The sequence below is a fragment of the Hylobates moloch genome, unplaced genomic scaffold, assembly GCF_009828535.3.
Source record: "Hylobates moloch isolate HMO894 unplaced genomic scaffold, HMol_V3 SCAFFOLD_19, whole genome shotgun sequence".
In the NCBI taxonomy this organism is placed as follows: Eukaryota; Metazoa; Chordata; class Mammalia; order Primates; family Hylobatidae; genus Hylobates; species Hylobates moloch.
The window spans coordinates 10,701,786-10,724,921 of record NW_026652294.1 but is presented as its reverse complement, the minus strand read 5'-3'; the positions used below and the strand labels follow the sequence as shown (position 1 = coordinate 10,724,921).

The 23,136-nt window shown below is 45.9% G+C and overlaps 1 protein-coding gene across 5 annotated transcripts in view; it reads right to left on the bottom strand.

The window, feature by feature from the left end:
- The window catches only part of ZNRF3 (zinc and ring finger 3), a 176,873-nt gene that overhangs the window by 48,419 nt on the left and 105,318 nt on the right, over positions 1–23,136 (bottom strand). For all 5 annotated transcript variants that reach the window (XM_032140073.2, XM_058430995.1, XM_058430993.1 and 2 more), the window contains exon 2: positions 20,899–21,024. In XM_032140073.2, coding sequence (XP_031995964.1) covers positions 20,899–21,024 — 126 coding nt within the window. The remainder of the gene's footprint in view (positions 1–20,898; positions 21,025–23,136) is intronic.

The window sequence follows — 23,136 nt, the reverse complement described above, 5'->3', positions numbered from 1 at the left end:
AAAAAAAGATGTCTAAGCCAAGACCTGAAGGATCCTGTCCTGATTCCCTCTTCACAGTGGCCCTGCAGTACCAAGGAAGGAGGCTGGAGTGCTGTGGGCACTGCAAAGCTGCTTGCTGAACATCAAGGGACCAGGGCAACCAGAGCAAAAAAGAGTTTGGATAGCTCTAGTTTCGAGACACAAGCTAAATTTAACATCCTGGACATGTCCACACCTTAAATTACAAACCCTAGCCCAACAGCAGTATAAATCTTAGTTAACAAAAAAGAGTAATTGGCTATCTAGATTATCACAGCCACAGAATTTAAACAAGAGAACTGCATTAGAGAATCAATTGTGAGTGGTACGAGATGTCCAGCTTCCTTAGTCCTTCTGGTTAAATCTGCCAACAAGGACAGTTGTTGGTGTTACCAATGAAAAACCAACAATCTTCTGAAAAACCACTAAATAAGTCAAGATCTATCACCAATGCACTCTCCGTACGCACAGCTGTGAATGAGTCCTAGGCCATCTCCTCCCTCTCCCTATTAAGGAAAACAGAACTCATTCATTCAGCCTTGAAGTTAGATGCCCTTGATGCTGAGGAGAAAGGAAAGACATAAAACCCAAAAAAGTTCAAGTGAATCAGAACTTCAAGCCCCTCTTTCCTGGTCTCTTCCAGACACACGCCTGGCATCTAAAAAAGTCAAAGTAAATCATGCCACCATTAACTTCTGCAGGTCATGTTAGATAAAAGAATCTTAGGAGAGTTGGCTCAGAGCATGGAATAAGTGAAACCATCACCCTCAGGGAGAGCATAAACAGGGGCATCAGCAAACTCGTTCCCCGGGGGAATCCACAGCCATGGCCCAATGCTCTGAAATGTGTGGCTGTGGTGCCCTGGCCAGACTCTGAACTATTCAGGATCTTCTACTCTCACTAGTAAGAATACAATCTGCTTATCAAACGAGACACAGTGATGATGACATTTTTGAACGCAGATTAATTGTGCCACCCTCTCTCATTTCCTTCCTCATTGTTTGAGCATACAAATGAGAGAGGTACAATTTCAGGTAACTTTGCAAAAAGGAAAGAAATAGAATTTCTGAGCCAGGTGCCATGGCTCACGCCTGTAATCCCAGCACTTTGGGAGGCCGAGGTGGGTGGATCACCTGAGATTGGGAGTTCGAGACCAGCCTGACCAACATGGAGAAACTCCATCTCTACTAAAAATACAAAATTAGCCAGGCATGGTTGCGCATGCCTGTAATCTCAGCTACTTAGGGGGCTGAGGCAGGAGAATCGCTTGAACCTGGGAGGCAGAGGTTGCAGTGAGCCGAGATCGCACCACTGCACTCCAGCCTGGGCAACAGAGTGAAACTCTGTCTCAAAAAAAAAAAACAAAAAGAAAGAAAGAAATAGAATTTCTATGAAAGGGGCAAACTGACAAAAGAAAAAGGGGAGATATGATAAAAATATTACAAAAGGGAAAGATAGGGAGCAAATTAAAAGCTACAGGAGAGATTTGTTTTCTAGAGATGAGGTCTTGTCACCCCAGGCTGAAGTGCGGTGGTGCGATCACAGCTCAGCTCACTGCAGCCTCAAACGATCCTCCTGCCTCAGCCTCCTGAGTAGCTGCACTATAGGTGGGTGCCACCAGGCCCAGCTAGTTTAAAAAAAAAATTTGTAGAGATGGGGGGGGGTCTCACCATGTTTCCCAGGCTGGTCTTGAACTCCTAGCCTCAAGCGATTCCCTTGCCTCGGCTTCCCAAAGTGCTGGGATTACAGGTGTGAGCCACCATGCATGATGTGAACAAGATAATTTCAGTGGGACGTTTTGTTCACTTATTAGGTTCCCAAGTACCTAAATAATGAGAAAACAGGTACCTAAATTTAATCAAACTTTCCCCCTGGAATCTGTTCAAAGTAATCCCAAAACCACTGGTAGGTAGTGAAGACCATTCACTGGAGCCAGGGGCCTTTGCTCCCACCTACCTCTGCCCAGACCAGCTGCATGACCACACACGTTATTCAAGTCGTTCTGTCACCTCATCCCTGCATTAGCAGCAAAATGATCATCTGATAACAATTCTCTCCTAGGATACTGTAAGGATTTCAGATAATGTGTGAAAACACCTGGCATACAGTAGGAATGCAATCATGACACTCGTTTTATGGTAGCCAGCATTATTCTTCAGTTTGCTTTTCACAGGCGTGCCAAATGTACTAACTTTTAGGTCTGTGTATGCATGTTCTAACAGAAAAGCATCTTCGGGATGCTGCGGCTCCTAGGCTAAGACTTTATCAAAACCTACCCTTAAAATGCTACATGTGGCCAGAGAAGACAGATTTTGGTACAACAATGGAAGCTTCAAGTCTGCAAGTTTTAGAAACCTTTTCCAGAATGATGAGTTACAAGTAGAATTAATACCAAATACGTGCATTTTATTCTAGTAATATAAAGGGCACGTCTGAAATGGCCCTGAAATTCCCATCACTACATAGAAAGCCATGGAGCAGAACTACTGAGAATGTCTTCTGCAGGAGACCACCCACACTCCAACAGCAGCCAGCCTGGAGACTGATAAGGAACCAGGAACGATAAGGAAAGAGAATATCAGGAGTCAAAAGAGCCCAACTGGGCCAGGTGCGGTGGCTCACACCTGTAATCCCAGCACTTTCGGAGGATGAGGTGGGCAGATCACCTGAGGTCAGGAGTTCGAGACCAGCCTGACCAACACGGTGAAACCCCGTCTCTACTAAAAATACAAAAGTAGCCAGGCGTGGCGGTACACGCCTGTAAGTCCAGCTACTCAGGAGGCTGAGGCAGGAGAATCGCTTTAACCTGGGAGGTGGAGGTTGCGGTGAGCCGAGATTGTGCCATTGCACGGCAGCCTGGACAAGAAGAGCGAAACTCTGTCTCAAAAACAACAACAACAACAACAACAACAACAACAAAATGCCCAATTGAAGGGATGATAAGAACCTCGATTGCTGGTAATGCTGGAGAAATGTCCAATTTCCCATACAGGCTCTATATAGTGCAATAAGCCCAAGGCAGATATTAATATTGTGAGCTCCAAGCTAGGGGAGCAGGCTTTGCATCTAAAATATAAGCTCTTCAGAGGACAGTCTTTTTTTTTTTTTTTTTTTGAGACAGAGTTTCACTCTTATTGCCCAGGCTGGAGTGCAATGGCACAATCTCCGCTCACTGCAACCTCTGCCTCTGGGGTTCAAGCGATTCTCCTGCCTCAGCCTCCCGATAGCTGCGATTACAGGCATGCGGCACCACGCCCAGCTAATTTTGTATTTTTAGTAGAGACGGGGTTTCTCCATGTTGGTCAGGCTGGTCTTGAACTCCCGACCTCAGGTGATCCGCCCACCTTGCCTGGCCTGACGGTCACCTTTTAATTCCAGCGTCATCATGTAGCAGCCCTCCAAGATCACTAGACCACTGACTCTCTCCAGTCAGATGTGAGAGGCTTCATTCCCCTGCATTATTCAGCAAATAAGCAAAGCCAAATTTCAAGCCTGGTGGGCAACTGCTCACGCATCCTTGGCCCTGGAAGAGTGGTACCACCCTCACCATCCCACCTGCAGGGAGAGGAAGTCCAGAGCCAAGTTCTTCAATTCCATTCTCTGCTGACCCAAAAGAACATGGGTCTTCTTCCTCCTCTCCTACCTCAAACAAGACCATCTCTTTTCCTACAAGGGGCTTAGGCTTTGCTCTTTTCTTCAATTTCAGAAAGGTTCCTAAATAGAGGGATGTGAGGAAAGTTAACACTCTCTCACCAATCTATAAGCTCTATATCTCATAAAAATCTACAAGTAGGTGCGTGAGGACTGATGTGCCACAAGTGTGTGCACATCCACATGCTCTGCTGAGGAATATTTCTGTGAGGCTGCACAGCCTTGCTTGGCAAAGGCAAGATTTTCCTCCTGGCAAGTGAGGGTCAGAGGCCTGGCTTGGAGGAGGCACTTATTGTGAGCCCGGCTGGGGCAGGCAGCAGCAAGTGCTGGGAGGGGAAAGGTTCCCTTTGAAGCACATGGCGCTAAGAGCTTCCCAGTGACCATGGAAACAGGCGCAGTGGGTTCCCAGCCTGAGAACCAGGGAGAGCAGCCGTGATTCAAACACAAAACACACACAAGGTCTGAAAAGCAGAGACAAGAGGGGCCAGAGTGAGGGGCAGGCAGTCCCTGGCTGGCAGGAACTGAGCGGCTCCCTGGTAGGAAAATCCGGCCAATGAAGCCGAGCAGGTTCACGGGGTTTCCTTTTCATTCCCGAAGCTTTCTTCTTGCTCTGTCCCTGCCCCTCGGGTCCTATTCAGCACCTCATCAGATCAGTAGAGTCGGGCCTTTGGCTGGCCTGCTGGCAGCAGGGACTGGAACCGGGCGGGAGGTGATCAAAGGAGCCGCCACTGCAGCCGCCACCCGCCCTCCTCCCTCCTCCACCCGCCCTCCTCAGGATGAGGCCCTGCCAAGGTGATCCAGGGGAAGCCACTGGGGGAGGGCGAGGAAGAGAGGCAGTTCTCTGATGTCTGCCTTTCTGTTGAAGAGACACAAAGCACAGCTTGAAAGGAGACATGCCACTAGCTGGTCAGAGCTCCTTCCTTCTGTCTGTTCTTAAACCAGGTGACAGAGGGGCCACCTAGACTGGTATGCTTGGGGTACACTTGGGATGCCCAGATTCTGCTGCTTTTGGGTCTTCTTTCATAGCTGTCTGCCTCCCAACCCTCGAGATAGATGAAGTTACAGAGACTGAAAAGGTGTCTCTTGTTGTCTGACAGTATCTGAGATACTGTGCCTCCTAACTTCAGGGTTCCAATTTAACGGGGGAGACAAAGCTATCTAGGCTTTTTTTCGCAAGGAAGAGGAAGCAGTATGACTAAAGTCTGTTAAGGAGGAAAGATCCTCCACTTGCTGATGGTATATTTTCTCTTGGGTCAGACTGAATCAAAGTCAAATGGCATCCTATCTGGCTCAGGGCCAGGACCAGCAAGAGAAGCAAGCCCACTTCTCAGCCGGGCCTTGCTGTTGACAGCAGGGCAGGCTTCGTCCCTGACCAGCGTCTCTTGAGGAAGGCAGTGTTTGGACAAGCCTGTAATTTGAGAAGCCTGTTAGGTGCATGCTTCTTTTCTTACCTTTGTTGGGTTGCCAAAATATTTACTTGACTTTTTAACTCCAAATCTCTGAAACACACCTGGATTGCCCAAAACAGGCCATTTTCTTATTTTCTATTATTCATAAAAGAAAGCCCAACCTAAGCAAAGACAGAGGGATTGGGGTATGCAGGGGGCTGCTAAGAGATCCAGCTTTATATAATTCAGTCACTTCTTTTTTTTTTTTTTTGAGACAGGGTCTTGCTCTGTCACCCAGGTTGGAGTAGCAGGATCACCACCCACTGCAGCCTCCACCTCCCAGGCTCAAGTCTCCCACTCCAGCCTCCCGAGTAGCTGGGACCACAGGCGTGCACCACCACATCTGGCTAATTTTTAATGTTTTGTAGAGACAGGGTCTCACTATGTTGCTGAGGCTGGTCTCCAACTCTTGAGCTCAAGCAATCTTCCTGCCTTGACTTCCCAAAGTGTTGGGATTACAGGCATGAGCCTTCAGTCACTTCTTAAGAGATGGGTGCACACCAAATGGATTTTTTTTTTTTTTTTTTTTTTTGAGTCGGAGTCGTGCTCTGTCGCCCAGGCTGGAGTGCAGTGGCGCAATCTCGGCTCACTGCAAGCTCCACCTCCCGGGTTCACGCCATTCTCCTGCCTCAGCCTCCTGAGTAGCTGGGACTACAGGCGCCTGCCACCACACCCAGCTAATTTTTCTGTATTTTTTTAAGTAGAGATGGATTTTCACCGTGTTAACCAGGATGGTCTCTATCTCCTGACCTCGTGATCCACCCACCTCGGCCTCCCAAAGTGCTGGGATTACAGGCATGAGCCACTGCACCCAGCCAAAACAAATGGATTCTATTTTGACCTTTAGCAAAGAGTCAATTTCAATCCCAAGTAAAACTTCTGTGTTGTAGTCAACTCCATTTATATTATTTTTAAAAACATAATCATGATATAAAAGCCAATTGCATTATATCTGCAGAGAGACTGAATATCTTATAACAGGAAAAATGGGGTGCTAAAACATCAAACAAAATTTGAACTGTTTCAGATGAATTTCATGTGATAGAAAAGACCCAAAAATAAGTGCAAATTTTTTTTCTTCTCTTTCCTTGGTGCTTCTGGCGTTATGAAAAAGAACATGGGAAACGGTCTCTGGTCTAGTTAGTGTCAAGCCACTGCACAAGCATCTCCCCCTGCCACATGCACCTGTCTATCAGCTCCCATTTCTGCCAGGCGCTTTTGGAAACACATGATTGCCAAGGTTGAGTGGCCTGGAGTCAGACCTTCCAGACAGGCTGTGGTTTACGGATAGAATTCAACAGAAGGTCCCTGCACTGCCTGTTGCTGCTGTTCTTAGGAGCACAGATCCTGGTTAAGGATACCCATCCCACAAAGACACCTACATCTCCTTCTGAGAATAAGGGCCTTGCCATCAGTTACGGCAATTATTTTCAGCCTGGTGCGCATCAGCAAACCTTTGAGAGAAAAATTAATTTGGAAACATTTTTTAGATCTTTAACATTCTAAAATGGAACTTGGAGTTGTTCTCTTTTCAAACATACCTTAAGCGCAGCAGGGGTGGGAAGCTTACTGACACCTATCACTTGCCTACATCCTTTCTACAGCATTAGGTTTCAAAATGGCACCTCTTGTACCTTTATTCTGATAAGGTGTCTTTTATCTTCCCTAACTTAGATTTGATGGACTATAACTTTAAGCCCATAAGAAATCGGGCCCTCCCTAAGGCTGGTCAGCAGCAGCATGTACATTCATGGATACTTTCTGGGATTGTAAGAAATAGCGGGCCAGTCTCTTCCAGAACCATCATTAGCTACAAATGGGAGGAGATTAGGCAGTGGCTCTCCCGTCTTTCCACATTTTTAACCAGCCACTCTGCTATTGAGCTGGAATTGAAGGAATCCTGACCATCGACATACATAAGGATCTACCATCCTCTTGCCAAAGGATATATAGAGACTTTTGTGGCTCACATGTCCCAGGTAAAATCAAGGGATCTTGCTTTAAGGCATGTCAGGATAAGGACAAGTGATGAAGAGAGAGGAATACTTCTAGACCCTCTATTAACTTAAAAGCTTTTGAAGGGAAAAGGGAATTAATTATTTTTAGGAATCTCAGAAGGACCTTAAATATATGACCCACGTAAAATACTACAGTAAGGACAACTGGCAAATCTCAGTGACAGAATGTGCCTTCCAATGGTTTCTTAGATATGACACAAGCAACCAAAGAAAAAATAGATAAACCAGACTTCATCAAGATTAAAAACTTTTGGCTGGGCGCGGTGGCTCACTGTAATCCCAGCACTTTGGGAGGCCAAGGTGGGCAGATCACTTGATGTCAGGGGTTCGAGACCAGCCTGTCCAACAAGGCAAAACCCTACCTCTACTAAAAAATACAAAAATTAGCTGGGCGTGGTGGCATGTGCCTATAATCCCAGCTACTCGGAAGGCTGAGGCAGGAGAATTGCTCGAACCCAGGAGGTGGAGGTTGCAGTGAGCCAAGATCGTGCCACTGCACTCCAGCCTGGGCGACAGAGTGAGACTCCATCTCAAAAAAAAAAAAAAGATTAAAAAATCTTGGGCTGTAAAGGTTATCATCAAGAAAGTGAAAAGATATCCCCAGAATGGGAGAAAATACTTACAAATAATGTATCTAATGTACTTATGTCTACAGTAAAGAACTCTCATAACTCAATAAACTCAATAATAAAAGGAAAAATTAGCCAATTAAAACAATAGGTACAGCTCCATCCTGGCTAACACGGTAAAACCCTGTCTCTACTAAAAATACAAAAAAATTAGCCGAGCGTGGTGGCAGACACCTGTAGCCCCAGCTACTCGGGAGGCTGAGGCAGGAGAATGGCGTGAACCCGGGAGGCGGAGCTTGCAGTGAGCCGAGATCGCGCCACTGCACACCAGCCTGGGCGACAGACTGAGACTCCATCTCAAAAAAAAAAAAAAAACAAAAAAAAATAGGCAAAGCTTTGGGAGGCCAAGGCAGAAGGATCATGAGGCCAGGAGTTCGTGACCAACCTGGGCAACAGAGCAAGACCTTCTCTCTACAAAAAATAATCTAAAAATGAGCTGGGTGTGGTGGGGCGTGCCTATAGTCCCAGCTACTCAGGAGGCTGAGGTGGGAGGATCGCCTGATCCCAGGAGGTTGAGGCTGCAGTGAACCGTGGTTGCACCACTGCACCCCAGCCTAGTAGCATCCCACCCCCATCTCACTCCCACTCTCGCCATGTGATACACCAGCTCCCCCTTTGCCTTCTGCGGTGATTGTAAGCTTCCTGAGGCCCTCACTAGAACCAGGTGGTGGCAACACACTAACTGTACACCTTGCAGAACCATAAGCCAATTCAACCTCTTTCTTTATAAATTTCCCAGTCTCAGGTATTCCTTAGAGTAATGCAAATGGAATAATACAGTAACTGAAATAGTAAAATTAATTTGATGCTATAAATTGTAAATTGTAACTATACCTTTACAATTAGGTTCTAAAAGATGTTAAGATTTCATCAATTAAAACTTAAAAAATTAGAAAACACCAAGAAAATGACTATGTTTACAAAGAAATGAAAAAAGAAGCTTCTAAAGCTAAAACATTTTAAAAGTTAACTTCTAAAAATCAAGCCAAGGTAACAAAAATTCCTGGCATATTTCACATTCTTTTCTCTGAGGTTCTTTTGTGAATTGATACATTTGTGAAACCCTCTAGCAACAGGTTAATGTGAAATAGTAAAGGCCACATACCTTTATATATAGCACAAGAAATAGCCCACGTTCTTCAGGCTGACCAGAATTTTATTTAATCCAACAGTGCTTAGAACAACTGGAATGTGTTGAAACTCTTTTATTATTTTTATAACTAGCAAAAATGATGCAAAATTTAAAGTATTTCAGTACCCCCAAAGGAATTGTTTAGACTGTCTCAAACTTAATACTCAGCACAAAAAGCATTAGTCAGACCACAGAGCCTGATGCTTGATTTGGAAAACAACATCACGAAAGCAGAATGGTCCCCTGTACCTTTTATCAAATAAAATATGGTGCTTTTGGAAACACAAAGGACAGAAGAAAAGTAATTGCACTTCTTTGCAGTCTGAGGTCTTGTGACCAAGGCTCACAGACAAGCTTTCTCTGCCGTCCCCTTTCCTTCTATCTCTACACTCAGTGAGAATTTTTGTCACCAAGGCTAGGGGTGTGGTGCTCTCCTGCACAAGTGCTATACAAGTACACTGAGAGGGAGGGGGAACTCCAGAAATGTCCAGGTTTTCTGGGAGCTTGGTAGACAGAAAACCAATCACGTGCAGTCACTGTCATGTTAGCCCCAGCAACCTGAAACACACTTGAGTGACTGCCCACTGTTGTGGCTGGCATAACGTATGTGCATAGCCAGATGTGTATGAGGCCTCTCTATCTGAGAACAAAAAGCAGATGGGACTTTTGGGTTTGTCTCCAGGAATGAGAGATTCTGGCCAACTGACCTGATACTGGTACTTCCTCTATCCTTCAAAATGGCCTCTCAAAAGTAGACAAGTTCAGTAGCTTTGAGTGTCAGGGGTCTCGCTCTATCACCCAGACTAGAGTACAGCAGCACAATCATAGCTCATTGCAGCCTCAAATGATCCTCCCACCTCAGACTCCCAAGTAGCTAACCATGCCCGGCTAATTTTTTTTCAGTAGCTTTTTTTTTTTTTGAGACAGAGTCTTGTTCTGTCACCCAGGCTGAAGTGCAGTGGCACCATCTCGGCTCACTGCAACCTCCACCTCCCAGGTTCAAGCAATTCTCCTGCCTCAGCCTTCTGAGTAGCTGGGATTACAGGCACCCTGCCTGGCTAATTTTTTTTTTTTTTGTATTTTTATTAGAGATGAAGTTTCACCATGTTGGCCAGGCTGGTTTCAAACTCCTGACCTCAAGTGATCCACCTACCTCTGCCTCCCAAAGTGTTGGGATTACAGGCATGAGCCACCGCACCCGGCTTCAGTAGCTATTTTTGATGGGCTTTTCAGCTGGCCAGTCATACCATCTCTAGTTCTCTGATTTAGCCTCATTTGTGACCCTTGTTGCATCAAGCGCCTGGTTCAATGGATGGGGACAGTGGCAGGGAGCAGCGTCTAGAGCTAGGCTTCCCCCAGTCCGGGGAGGTGGCCAGCCGCCTGTGCTCCTCGGCTTGACAGACACATTATTTGTTCTGTTCACTCACGCTATCTTCAGAACTCTCTTAAGCCTCCCAGTGGATCTCAAATAATGGTTTCAGTTAGCCTTTTATAGCTAAAAATGTCTCTGATCTAGTTTTTAAAAAGTATTGTGCTTAATATAGCCTTTTAACCAAGAGGTTCGTGGAAGATTTAGGTGTAGATGAAAAGCATCAAATTAAAATTTTGTGACTTTCAAATCATACATATGACCTTAGAAGAAAACTTGTATTCCCTGAGTTTTTCCACTTACATCATGCCAATCTTTTCTTTCCGATCTGATTTCCTTTACTAAGTTTCTTGCTTGCATCCGTTTTTAATCAAATGTAGGAGATAGCTACCCAAGTGCTCCTTAAAATAAATATGAAGAGCTTTCCAAACTTCCTCCTCAACAAGAAACCCATCTTGCTCACCTTAGAAAAGGGACTTCCATCTGCTTGGTAGCAGTATGTTTAGAAATTGATAAGTGATATTTGTTGAGTATTCACATATTCCAAGAACTTTACATACTTTTTTTTTTTAGATGGAGTCTCGCTCTGTCGCCCAGGCTGGAATGCAGTGGTGTGATCTTGGCTCACTGCAACTTTTGCCTCTCTGATTCCAGCGATTCTCCTGCCTCAGCCTCTCGAGTAGCTGGGATTACAGGCGCCCGCAACCATGCCCGGCTAATTTATGTATTTTTAGTAGAGACGAGGTTTCACCATGTTGGCCAGGCTGGTCTCGGACTCCTGACCTCAGGTGATCCGCTAGCCTCAGCCTCCCAAAGTGCTAGGATTACAGGCGTGAGCCACCGTGCCTGGGCCATCCTTTTTTTTTTTTAAGAGCCAGGGTCTCACTCTCAGTTGTGTGATTATAGCTCACTCCTGGGCTCAAATAATCCTCCCATGTTAACCTTCTGAGTAGCTGAGACTACAGTGTGTGCCACCACACCCGGCTAATTTTTTTGTTTTTTTTTTTGTTGTTGAAATGAGTTCTCACTTGTTGCCCAGGCTGGTCTGGAACTCCTGACTTCAAGTTATCCTCTCGCCTCCCAAAGTGCTGGGATTATAGGTGTGAGCCACTATACCCAGCCACTTTATTCTTTTTTTAATTATCAGAATTCACTTTACAGAGGCGGTATGGAGAAACGGAGGCAGAGAGGTTAAACAGCCCAAAGTAACCCAGCTGTTACTGAACAGAACGATAACTTGCACCTCGGCTGTTCAGCTTTAAGATCTAGGCTCTTCACACTCCTCAGATGGAGAGAGGAATGTGCCAGAGCACCAATTCCCAACAGAACCATAGCACAAAGGCTACCAGGAATCTGTTGTTCATGGCAGGCAATGGGGCAGAGAAAGGAATGAAGGAGGAAGGGGAACTCCACTAGATACCAGTAAGCACCCTCACTCCCACCCCCCAACCCTGACATTTTGAAATACAAAAATGTTTCCAGACATTGCCAAGTATCCCCTGGGGTGAAAATTGCCCCAGTTTGGAAACAATGTGATAAGAGGACCAGGGAAGGTACAATACCGGTCAGTCCCAAATAGTTGCAGTGTACTTCCAGGGATGCCATGGCAATAAACAATAGTCAGTATGCCCCGTGCTCAGGTACGTGACAAATACCTACTTGTTTCACTGACCAGAGAAGGCCTGGTGAGGCCAAGACCTATGATGTGGAACAGCTGTGACCAGGTCCATGGGACCGTCAGCCTCTCCCCCTTCCCGCAGCAAATCAGACCCAAGGATTCCGGCCCAACCGTCCCTCTTAAGTTGAGAATCTCACCACTCAGAAGTGCTAAGCCGGACTTGGGTTAAAGCCCAGGGCACTCAGGTATCCCAGGAAATACATATCTGTGATCAAAAACCCAAATGAGAATGGCATGCGGAAGGATAAGGCCCCTCATCCCCACAATATCTACATGGCTTGTAAAATTCTGTAGCTTTTACCCAAGTTCCTGTCTCAAGTAAAGACCCATCCAGGTAAGCCCTGTTCTACGTCAAGGTTGAAGGTTATATCCCAATGCACGCAGTAAAGATATTCAGATCTTCTTCGCTGAAGTTCTTCAAATTCACTGTCTGGTTGTTTATTAAATGTGGAAAACTGCAACCCATTGGTTTTACTCAAATTACTAACACTTCAGAACCAACACTCTTTTGGCCCCAGTACTGCAGAACAGAATAGTTCACCTTTACTCCCTGTATTGTCCTCTAGTTTCTGTTCATTTCCACTAATTTTATAAAAGGGTTTCTCTAACCCAGCTAAGCTCTCTGAGATGATCTTTACAGTGGGGCCATAATGCCAGCTCAACGAACTCAGATTACAGGCCTCCTTTCACATTCTCAAAAATGATTAAGAACCCCAAGAACTTCTGATTTGGTTATATCTATTGATATTTACCAAATTAGGAATTATAATCTGAGAAATCTTTAAAACACAGAATATGCAAGCACACATTCCATTAGTTGTCAGAGTGATGAAGTCACTACACACAATGACGTCCCTGGAAAACCTCACCATACATTTGTGAGAGAGTAAGAGTGAAAAGGGCAAATGTCACTTCAACATTACCATGAAAACAGGCTGGGAACAGTGGCTGATGCCTGTAATCCCAGCACTTTGGGAGGCTAAGGAAGGAGGATGGCTTGAAGCCAGGAGTTTGAGACCAGCCTGGGCAACATAGTAAGACCCTGCCTCGAAAAAATAAGAATAATTTCAAAATAATATTACATGAAAACAGTTTTGGCCAGGTGCAGTGGCTCACGCCTGTAATCCCAGCACTTTGGGAGGCTAAGGAGGGTGAATTGCTTGAGCCCTGGAGTTCAAGCCCAGCCTGGGCAACACGGCGAAACCACATCTCTATTAAAAATAGAAAAATCAGCTGGGCATCGTGGCATGTGCCTATAGTCACAGCTACTCGGGTGGCTGAGGTGGGAAGATCACCTGAGCCTGGGGCACAGAGGTTGCAGTGAGCCAAGAAAGTGTCGCTGCACTCTAGCCTGGGTGACAGAGTAATCCCTACCAGTCCCCAGCCACATTTTGAGAACTGCTGTGCTAGATTAACACCTGCACTGTAATTTTACGAGCTTTCACTTTCATCAGAGAACTCAGTGAGACAATGGTCAGAAAACAAAAGCCCAAATTCTGAGAGGTTTGGCAAAACCCATTCATCATCATAAGGTGACTGCCCCCTTCCTGGATTCTTCCTGAGTTCTTTTTCCTTTAAGTACCAACCACACTCCATCACTGTGGTACATATCAGGTTCTGGCTAATATTTAGTGAAGAACTTCAAACATCTTTGGATTTCTTCTTTTTTTTTTTTTTTGAGACGGATTCTCGCTCTGTCGCCCAGATTGGAATGCAGTGGTGTGATCTTGGCTCACTGCAAGCTCCTGGGTTCACGCCATTCTCCTGCCTCAGCCTCCTGAGTAGCTGGGATTACAGGCGCCTGCCACCATACCCGGCTAATTTTTTTGTATTTTTAGTAGAGATGGGGTTTCACCGTGTTAGCCAGAATGGTCTGGATCTCCTGACCTCGTGATCCACCCGCCTCGGCCTCCCAAAGTGCTGGGATTACAGGCATGAGCCACCCCGCCCGGCCTTGGATTTCAATTAGTTTGATTTTCCTGTCCTCCATCCACTTTGTCATGAAGAGAGGATAACAAATAAAAGTCTGTCTTCCGTTCCCCCAAATTCTCTATTTTGGGAGTTGTTCTTTGAAAGTAAGTAGAAAATTTCCTCAGGGCATCCTGATACACAAAGAAGGGTTTGGTCTCTGTCCTCATTGTACCTAGATTATCCAGAACACTCCTTGGGAATAACATTCTATGGGATGCAGGGTTTGCTTTTCCCCAGGATTCAGTAACATCAGTCACCCACTTCTTTCCTGGAGCAACTATGCCCTATCACTTAAGGAAAAAATTGCTTATTTTTTTTTATACCCACTGCTCTCAACTTCCATATATTATGAAATGATTTAAGTAATACCATTGTTTTTTTAACAATGTCTAGGTCCACTGGGTTCCTCAAAACATCTAGTGGCAGGGTAACTTGATCTCTGTCCAACAAGAATGGATGCCACTGCCAAGCGAACATTCCCAGAATACAGATCCTACAACACCTGTTCTTTTGTCAGAAGCCTTCAGTGGCTTCCAGCTCTTTAGAGAATGAAGACCAAATTCTTTTTTTTTTTTTTTTTTTTTTTTGAGACGGAGTCTCGCTCTGTTGCCCAGGCTGGAGTGCAGTGGCGCAATCTCGGCTCACTGCAAGCTCCGCCTCCCGGGTTCACGCCATTCTCCTGCCTCAGCCTCTCCGAGTAGCTGGGACTACAGGCGCCCGCCACCACGCCCGGCTAATTTTTTTGTATTTTTAGTAGCGACGGGGTTTCACAGTGGTCTCGATCTCCTGACCTCGTGATCCACCCGCCTCGGCCTCCCAAAGTGCTGGGATTACAAGCGTGAGCCACCGCGCCCGACCTCAAATTCTTTAACTTGAGAGCCTCTTCCTTCTGCAGCAGCTTTCAATGCTCCTTGAAGAATATCTTGATCCCTTTTCTTCTGCCCTGTTCTGGAGATTCTTTTCCTACCTCATCCTGTCTCCTCGTACCTCTGTCTTACACAACCCCCACTCTGTAAAACCTGCCCAACTCCTCCAGTCCATGTGGACTCACTTTTCACTCTCTGTGTTCAGGGGAAGAAGAGGATTTGATTCTATGTAGTACATATAGACCATGAGTTCCTTCCAACTGAACCTTCTCTGAATGACTCAGGATAGACTGAGGACATCACCCACAAGCTCATGATCACATACATGACTTAGTGCCTGCAGGGGCCTGCTATGAGGATGGCAGCCCAGCACTGCCCCCCACCAGCTCTCTTCTGGAGAACACATTTTCCCCTTGCTCCCCACCTATGGCAGGACAGCCCCCGGGGCATAGCTGACTAGCCTAAGTGTGAGCCCCTGATCCAAGATGGGCCAATGAATCCCTTTTCTGGAATTTTTCAGACTCAAAACCCAGAGAGTTCATGTCTAGGGAGACTGGGGGACTGTGTCTCCCACCAAATGGGGAGTGAGAGAATAAAACAGATGCATGGATGGAGAAGACTTGAGGAGGGGACCGCTGGCATCCAAGCCCTGGAGTCAGGTGCTGTGGAAGGGCATCAGCACCCCGTCATGGGTTCTGTGACATAGCCCAGAATCCTCAGAGCAAATTCCTCTTTCTGCTCAACAGAGCTCAGGCTGAGTTTCTATTATGTGGAACTAACAGTTTTAACCAAGCCTTTGACTACTAAAAGGCATCTGATTTCTTTTTCTTTTTTTGCGGGGCGTGGGGAAGAAGGGGAGAGAGACAGGGTCTCACTCTATATCCCAGGCTAGAGTGCAGTGGCATGATCATGGCTCACTGCAGGCTCGAACTCCTGGGCTCAAGCGATCCTCTTGCCTCAGCCTCCCGAGTAGCTAGTACTACAGGCCCATGCCACCATGCCCAGCTTATTATTTTTTTATTCTTTTGTGGACAGGAGATCTCACTATGTTGCCCAAACTGGTCTTGAACTTCTGGCCTCAAGCAGCTCTCCTGACTCAGCCTCTCAAAGTGTTGAGATTATAGGTGTGATCCACCATGCCCAGGTGAGCATCTGATTTGTATCTAGAAAAACTGGCGAAGACAAAAGGAGGCAAAGAGAAGAAACCAACATTGATGAAGCAGAAGGGTCTTATTTCAGATCTTGGCTCTTGTGAGCTGTTCAATCTCAGGTTATGTAGAGAGCTCTCTAGGACTCGATTTGCTTATGGTAAAATGGGAATCTGGATAGGATCTCAACTTAGCCTTAATTAAAGGAGACACTATAGGTAAAGCTCTCAGCACTCGGCAAGCACCCAACACATGATGGCTGACTTCTACATGGTCATCCAACATTTCCCATAAGCCAGGCTCTGAGCTAAGTGCTCCACAAATATCTCGCAAAGCCCCCACTACAATGACAAAGGCAGCATTAGCCCTGCTGCACAGAGGAGAATGTACCAAGAACTGAATGAAGTACCCTTTCCAAGGTCAGTCAGCCAAGGCTGGGTCTCTGTGACATGAAACTTTCTTGTCTTTTCTTAATTTCCCCACATTGTACTATTAAGCCTTGGAGAGAGCTAAGGCCATGCCTGTTGACTATGCTGTTCTTCTTTTTTTTTTTTTTTTTTTGAGAGAGGGTCTCTCTGTTGGCCAGGCTGGAGGGCAGTGGCACAATCTCAGCTCACTGCAGTCTTGACCTCCTGGGCTCAAGCAATCCTCTCACCTCGGCCTCCCAAGTAGCTGAAACCACAGGCATGCGCCACCACGACTGGCTAATTTTTGTGTTTTTTGTAGAGATAGTGTTTTGCCATGTTGCCCAGGCTGGTCTCAAATCCCTAAGAGCTCATGCAATCGGTGCACCTCAGCCTCCCACAGTACTAGGATTACAGGCGTGAGCCACCACGCCTGGCCCATGCTGTTTTCCAAACCTCTCCCTAAGAATCTTCTCTAACATGGTGTGGTGGTTATGGGGCATTTATTCTGCCTTGAGTTACAGAATCAGGGCCAACCCGGCTTTGCTAGAAACGCCAGCACCTCTCACGTTCCCTGCCATGAGACTCTCCACAGGTAAAGCTATTAAAGTCAACCTTCAAAATTCTTAGCTCTATAAGATGCTTAATAAACACTGATTGAATTGGAGGGTTAAGATGCCCGGGACAGGCTGGGCGCGGTGGCTCACGCTTGTAATCCCAGCACTTTGGGAGGCCGAGGCGGGCAGATTACGAGGTCAGGAGATCGAGACCACGGTGAAACCCCGTCTCTACTAAAAATACAAAAAAATTAGCCAGGCGTGGTGGTGGGCGCCTGTAGTCTCAGCTACTTGGAGAGGCTGAGGCAGGAGAATGGCATGAACCTGGGAGGCGGAGCTTGCAGTGAGCCGAGATTGCGCCACTGCACTCCAGCCTGGGCGACAGGGCGAGACTCCGTCTCAAAAAAAAAAAAAAAAAAGATGCCCGGGACATAAACATAGACTCCTTTGCTTTGGGGATGGTTTAAGACCCTTACGTTGATTGATTGATTGATTGACTGGTTGATTGACTGGAGACACGGTCTTCCTCTGCCGCCCAGCCTAGAGTACAGTGGTGCGATCAGAGCACACTCCAACCTCCACCTCCACCGATTCTCCTGCCTCAGACTCCCAAGCAGATGGAACTACAGGTGCATGCCACCACTCCTAGGTAATTTTGTATTTTTAGTAGAGATGGGATTTCGCCATATTGGCCAGGCTGGTTTCAAACTCCTTGCCTCAAGTGATCTGCCCGCCACGGCGTCCCAAAGTGCTGGGATTACAAGTGTGAGCCACCGTGCCTGGCCAAGACCCTTACTTAATAGCAAACTCTAAGAAATGTCAATTTTATTCTATTTTAACTTCTTAGGACTTAAACTGCCACAGGTAACAGAATCTGTCTTTCAATGCTGTAACTAGAATCTCTCCAAACTAGAATATCAAAGAAAGATTTTAAATATGATACAAAAGCTCAAAATATTAGAAGAACACGGAACCCAGAACAGCCTCTCCACGTTAAGTACAAGAGACAGGCTCAGAAAGCTGGAGAGATGCGCCCATGCCTGGTCTGAGGCAGGGCCTGGCCTGGCGCCCTGGCCTGCTGCTCCCCTGTGGGGGCTTGCCCTCATCCCAACTCTGCCTCCTTAGCTGATCCTGACTGTACCTCCTCCCACAGAATGGAAAAGAAGAGAAGGAGGGGATCATAAATCATATTTCTCTCATGAGTTTACAGAGTTCTTTTCTGAGAAGTTCAAAAGCACTCAGTAATAAACTGAGGTGACAAGTTTACGTCTTTTGCTTTTAAAGTGAAATTTTATTTGAACTCTTGGAGAGGCATTTACGTGTTTTAATTTAGGACATCCTCTCTTATTTCAAGGTTTCACCCTGTGGCATTGTCTGTAAGTGGGTGGGTGGGTGAAGAGGGTGGGTGCTGGGGAGGGGGTTAGCCTGTGTCTAGGCCACCCCTCTTCTCCCACAGGCTTTTCCGAATGCCTGGCCCGCCTGCAGCGGACAGAGTCCTCCCTTCGTGGGTTTTCAACAAGTTTCAACATCCACAGGAAGGAGCTCCCACCCCCTAGCTAGCTTGGCTGTTTTCCTCCTATGCCTTTTCTGCCTCTGTCCACTGCCTGCTTCTTCAGAGCCAAGAAATGGATGGAAAATCATGAATTCTGCAGGGACTAAGCTGCCCATGGGGATAACTTTGCCTTCCTTTAACCTATTTTTTTGCTACCAGCCCCTGGGGGCTCAGAAAACAAGAAAACACAGTTGTCAAAGTTAATGAAATTGAGACTGAGAACAACCACACTTTAAGAAGATGATGAGAGAAGGAGAGAGGGGCGGCAGGAGAGCAAGCGAGGGAGGACGAGAGAGACATCTTGACTCATCGCACCTCCTACACTGGCCCAGGCTTTAAACAAATGCAAAACTGTCTTTCTTTGGCCCAAGCTTCTGTGCTAATGATTTTATTCAGGTGTAAACTCAAAGCCAAACTGCAATGACTAACCATGTGCAAATGCTGCCCACCACCAGCCTCTCCAGAGAAACGTGGGGGCTGCTGCTTGCAAGCAGGTAGAACCACACGCTCAGCTTCTGGGCCCCTGCATCCAATAAATATTTGGTGACTGAATAAACTTAAGAAGCACTTAATGATTCAATATATGCCTAGGGTTTTTTATTCCCCCTGGCATCACGGGCCAGCAGGCCAAATCATACAAAACTCTCCAAGTAAAACCACTGCATGGTTGTTCCAGGCAGAGGAGGAAATAGTTGGGTTCTCCGAGTGACTTCAGCAAGTTTCCCCACCACTAAACCATGGGAGAACTATAGGGTGACCCTGTGATCCCTGTTCCAACCCATTTATAGATGCGAGAGACACAAAGATGGAGCCCCACCACCAGGGCAAAGCAAATGAAGCCAAGGAACCGATTCCTGCATAGCAGCAGTTAAAGTACAGGAGAAAATGTTGTATTAGGAGCGTAATACCTACAAGGAAAGCACTGTTCCTACCCTGTAGATGTAGCTGGCATTTCTCCTAGGAAAACACTAAAATATTCTCAAGGGGGTCATTGCTCTCCTACCACCACTAAGCAGCTCTGGCCAATTATTTAAATGATGAAGTATCAGGGCCTGAGCCACCTAAAACACCTCGATTCAACTTTGTGAACTGTAAAGCAAACAGCTAATAATTCCTGTGGGGTTATTTTTTCCAACTAAAGGGCAGGAGAACTTGACAAGTGACTTGGAGTTATTCAGAAGACAAGAGGGATGCAAAAACCACAAAAAGATTAGACCTGTGAGGGTACCTGGAGCCAAAGGTCTTTCAGGAGACACTGGCAGAGGCTACTTTAAGTCTGGAAAGTCTCCCTTCTCTAGCACCCTGCTTCAAAACCACCCCTTCTCTCTCCTGGATTTCTCAAGACAGCCTCAAGAGGTTAGGAACCAGGACAGTTTTTTGCCCCAGCTCTCTCCCCGTGGTACCTAGAATGGCAGCTTTTGAGAATATAAAAGATATCCAGTCAGTACCACTATCCTTAGGAGAGACCACCTTTCTCCCAGCCAAAATTCAAATCACCTTCTCTGAACCTTTCCTTTTAACAAAATGATGCAGTTTAAACAAAATCCAGTTTAAAACAGGTTGTTACCTGTCATATTTTAAGACTGTTGATGAGTGGCTTTCCAAAGTAAATTTATTTCTATCTTATACTGCAGTCAAAGTAATGCTGACCCTCTTGGCTAAAAAGTCTTTTTTAGTACTTCTAAATGGAGTGATGGTAGCCAATGGCAGCAAACGTTTATTGAGGGCTTACTCTTGTGTAAGGCGTTTGCATCTCATCTCACCTCCTAACCACCTATGAGGTAAGTTCTAATACAGGACCATAATTGCTGTCTGCCATTCTGAAACCAAAAAAAGCTCTAAAACCGAAACATTTTCCCATAACTTACTTGGCAGCAAAACTTAATGGACCTGAACTCATCTGGAGGCAAAGCTGCCATGAACTAACACAAGGCTATTTAGATTTTAGTTATCCCACTTAATGTGAAGATCTCTATGGTTTGCTATACAAATGTGAATGTTTTGGTTACTGAGTGCTTCCCCAGGTCTCTTGGAGGTTACTTAATATAAAATCTATACCCCTTAATGCCTTTTTAAACCCCCCAAATCTCAGAATTCTGAAACATCTGGCCCCAAGGGTGTAAGATAAAGTATAGTGAATCTCTATTATTAGCCCATTTCACAGACAAGAGACTAAGACTCCTTGAGGGGAAGCAACTTGCCCAAGGCCACACAATGGACAAGAAGGTAGAGCCCACTCTGAGACTGGCAGTCTCTTTCAGTATGGCAGTATGGGCTTGTAAACACTGGTGGGCCACGGCAAGGCATGTCTCAGTCCCCCCCTCATGCAACTTCAGCTGGGAAGGAGCACTGTGCCAGCATGGCTCTTCTCCATAATCAACTATTTGAGGAATGCTGAAATGAAAGAGTGGAAAACACCAACCAGAAACACAGTGATTCCAAGGGCCTGGTGCTTACCTTGCCTAGGACAGTGAGGCATGGTTTCGGGTCCAATTCTGGCTGTTCCAGCTTCACCACTCCTACCCAGCCATATTCATACAAGTCCTCTTCGTCATTGTTATTACATAGGCCCAGTGGGTGCATCTAGGAAATAAAATGGAAAGAAAACTTCAGCAGGCAAGCTACACATTTGCTTGATTCATACTGTGTATTTCTCAGATGCTATAGCCAAAAGTAATGTCAAAACTTAAAATTTTAAGAGTGGGGACAGTTTTTCAACCCAAGGGAAATTTTATTTCAGCACAATGAGCTGAGCACTGGGGAGAACACAATAGAGCCATTATAAATGTATGCTATGCATGCTTTTTTACTGCCTTGTAAGTGATGGTGATCCAAGGTGGAAACTGCCCAATAGGATCTAGGGAAAGAAAACAGCACAATTCCCATATAAATGCCAATGTAAATTGCTGTGAAATACCATAAATTTAACACTAAGTAGCAATTACAGACGAGACTAGCTAGGTTAGTATCCAAGATTGTTTGGCTTCTAGACTTCAACAACATGTCTACTTCAACTTACGCAAGAGGATCTGGAAACACATCCTGGACTCTATGCAGAGACCACAGAAATCACCAGTGTAATTAACAGGCTGTTTAAAGGCTACCCCTGGTTACTGGGAAACAGATAAAATTCTTTGAGGTCTTTTCAAAAATTTGCGAAGCACAAAATCAAAGATGGGCAGATAAGCAGTGTCAAATTTCTGTGTGTGAAAAGTGCAATCAAACCAGAACAACCCTAAGGTTTGTGCTCACAGTTCTATCATTGAGTGGTACCAGGCCCTAGAATCCCTAATAACAATCTGAGAAGAGGAAATCCTCAGGGATAAACATAACTTATCGAGAAGCTGATAAGCCTAGCACTGTGTGTGCTAAGCTCTTAAATCAGTGGAAGAAATACGTCTTTAGATTAATGACAAGTTAGAAACACAAGAGACCTAAGAATGCACTCTAGACAGAATATGGCCCCCAAGATATCTATGTCCTAATCTCCAGAACCTGTGCATAAGTTACCTTACACAGCAAAAGACTTTGCAGATGTGATTGAGTTTGAAATGGACAGATTCCTGAATTATCCAGGTTGGTCCAGTGCAATCACAAAGGTCCTTATAAGGGAAGCAGGGAAGCATGAGAAAGAGAACAGATGTGATGACAGAAGCAGAGGCTGATGTGCTTTGAAGGTGGAGGAGGGGGCCATTAATCAAGAAATGAGGATGGCCTCTAGAAGCTGACAAAGATGAAAAAATGGATTCTCCCCTCAAGCTTCCAGAAAGAATGTAGCCCTGGGGCCGGGCGCGGTGGGTAACGCCTGTAATCTCAGCACTCTGGGAGGCCGAAGCAAGCGGATCACGAGGTCAGGAGATCGAGACCATCCTAGCTAACACGGTGAAACCCCGTCTCTACTAAAAATAGAAAAAATTAGCCGGGCGTGGTGGTGTTCGCCTGTAGTCCCAGCTACTCGGGAGGCTGAGGCAGGAGAATGGCGTGAACCTGGGAGGCAGAGCTTGCAGTGAGCCGAGATCATGCCACTGCACTCCAACCTGGGCGACAAAGCAAGACTCCGTCTCAAAAAAAAAAAGAATGTAGCCCTGAAGACCTGTTTGGGACTTCTGACCTCCAGAACTGTAAGAGAATGAATTTGTGTTGCTTTAAGCCACTAAGTTTGTAGAAACTTGTTACAGCAGCAAATAGGAAATTAATACGCCCACAATATCCCCTACTTGTTTTACAGATGAGAACAGAAATCCAAGACAAGTGGCTTTTCCAAGACACAGCCAGTATGTGGCACACCCAGAGGTGACCAGGCCCTTGGATTCACAATCCAGTGCCTTCCCACTCCACTTGCTTACTTTATCTTCCCTTCCTCTGAGAGCTGACCATCTGACAGAGGAAGACTAAGAGATAAAATCCTTAGAAAAAAAAGTTTCCAGCTCTAAATCCTGTGGTATTCAAGCGTAACATGAGTTTGGTGCAGGCAGCAAGAGTTGCTAGAATGTTTGGGGAGGCTTTGAGCAGCTGCTGAGCCTCGAGTGAGCTTAGAAGGAAGAGTTAGACTGATCAGGGCAAAATGAGAGAGGGAGGTCAGTTCCAAGCCTGGGGAGGAGTTGCTAAGAGATGATATAGAGGGGAGAAAAGGATGCATCCAGTCTGATGAGTAGGAAGGGTCACTGTCTACACTGAGAAGGAAAGAGAAGGGCT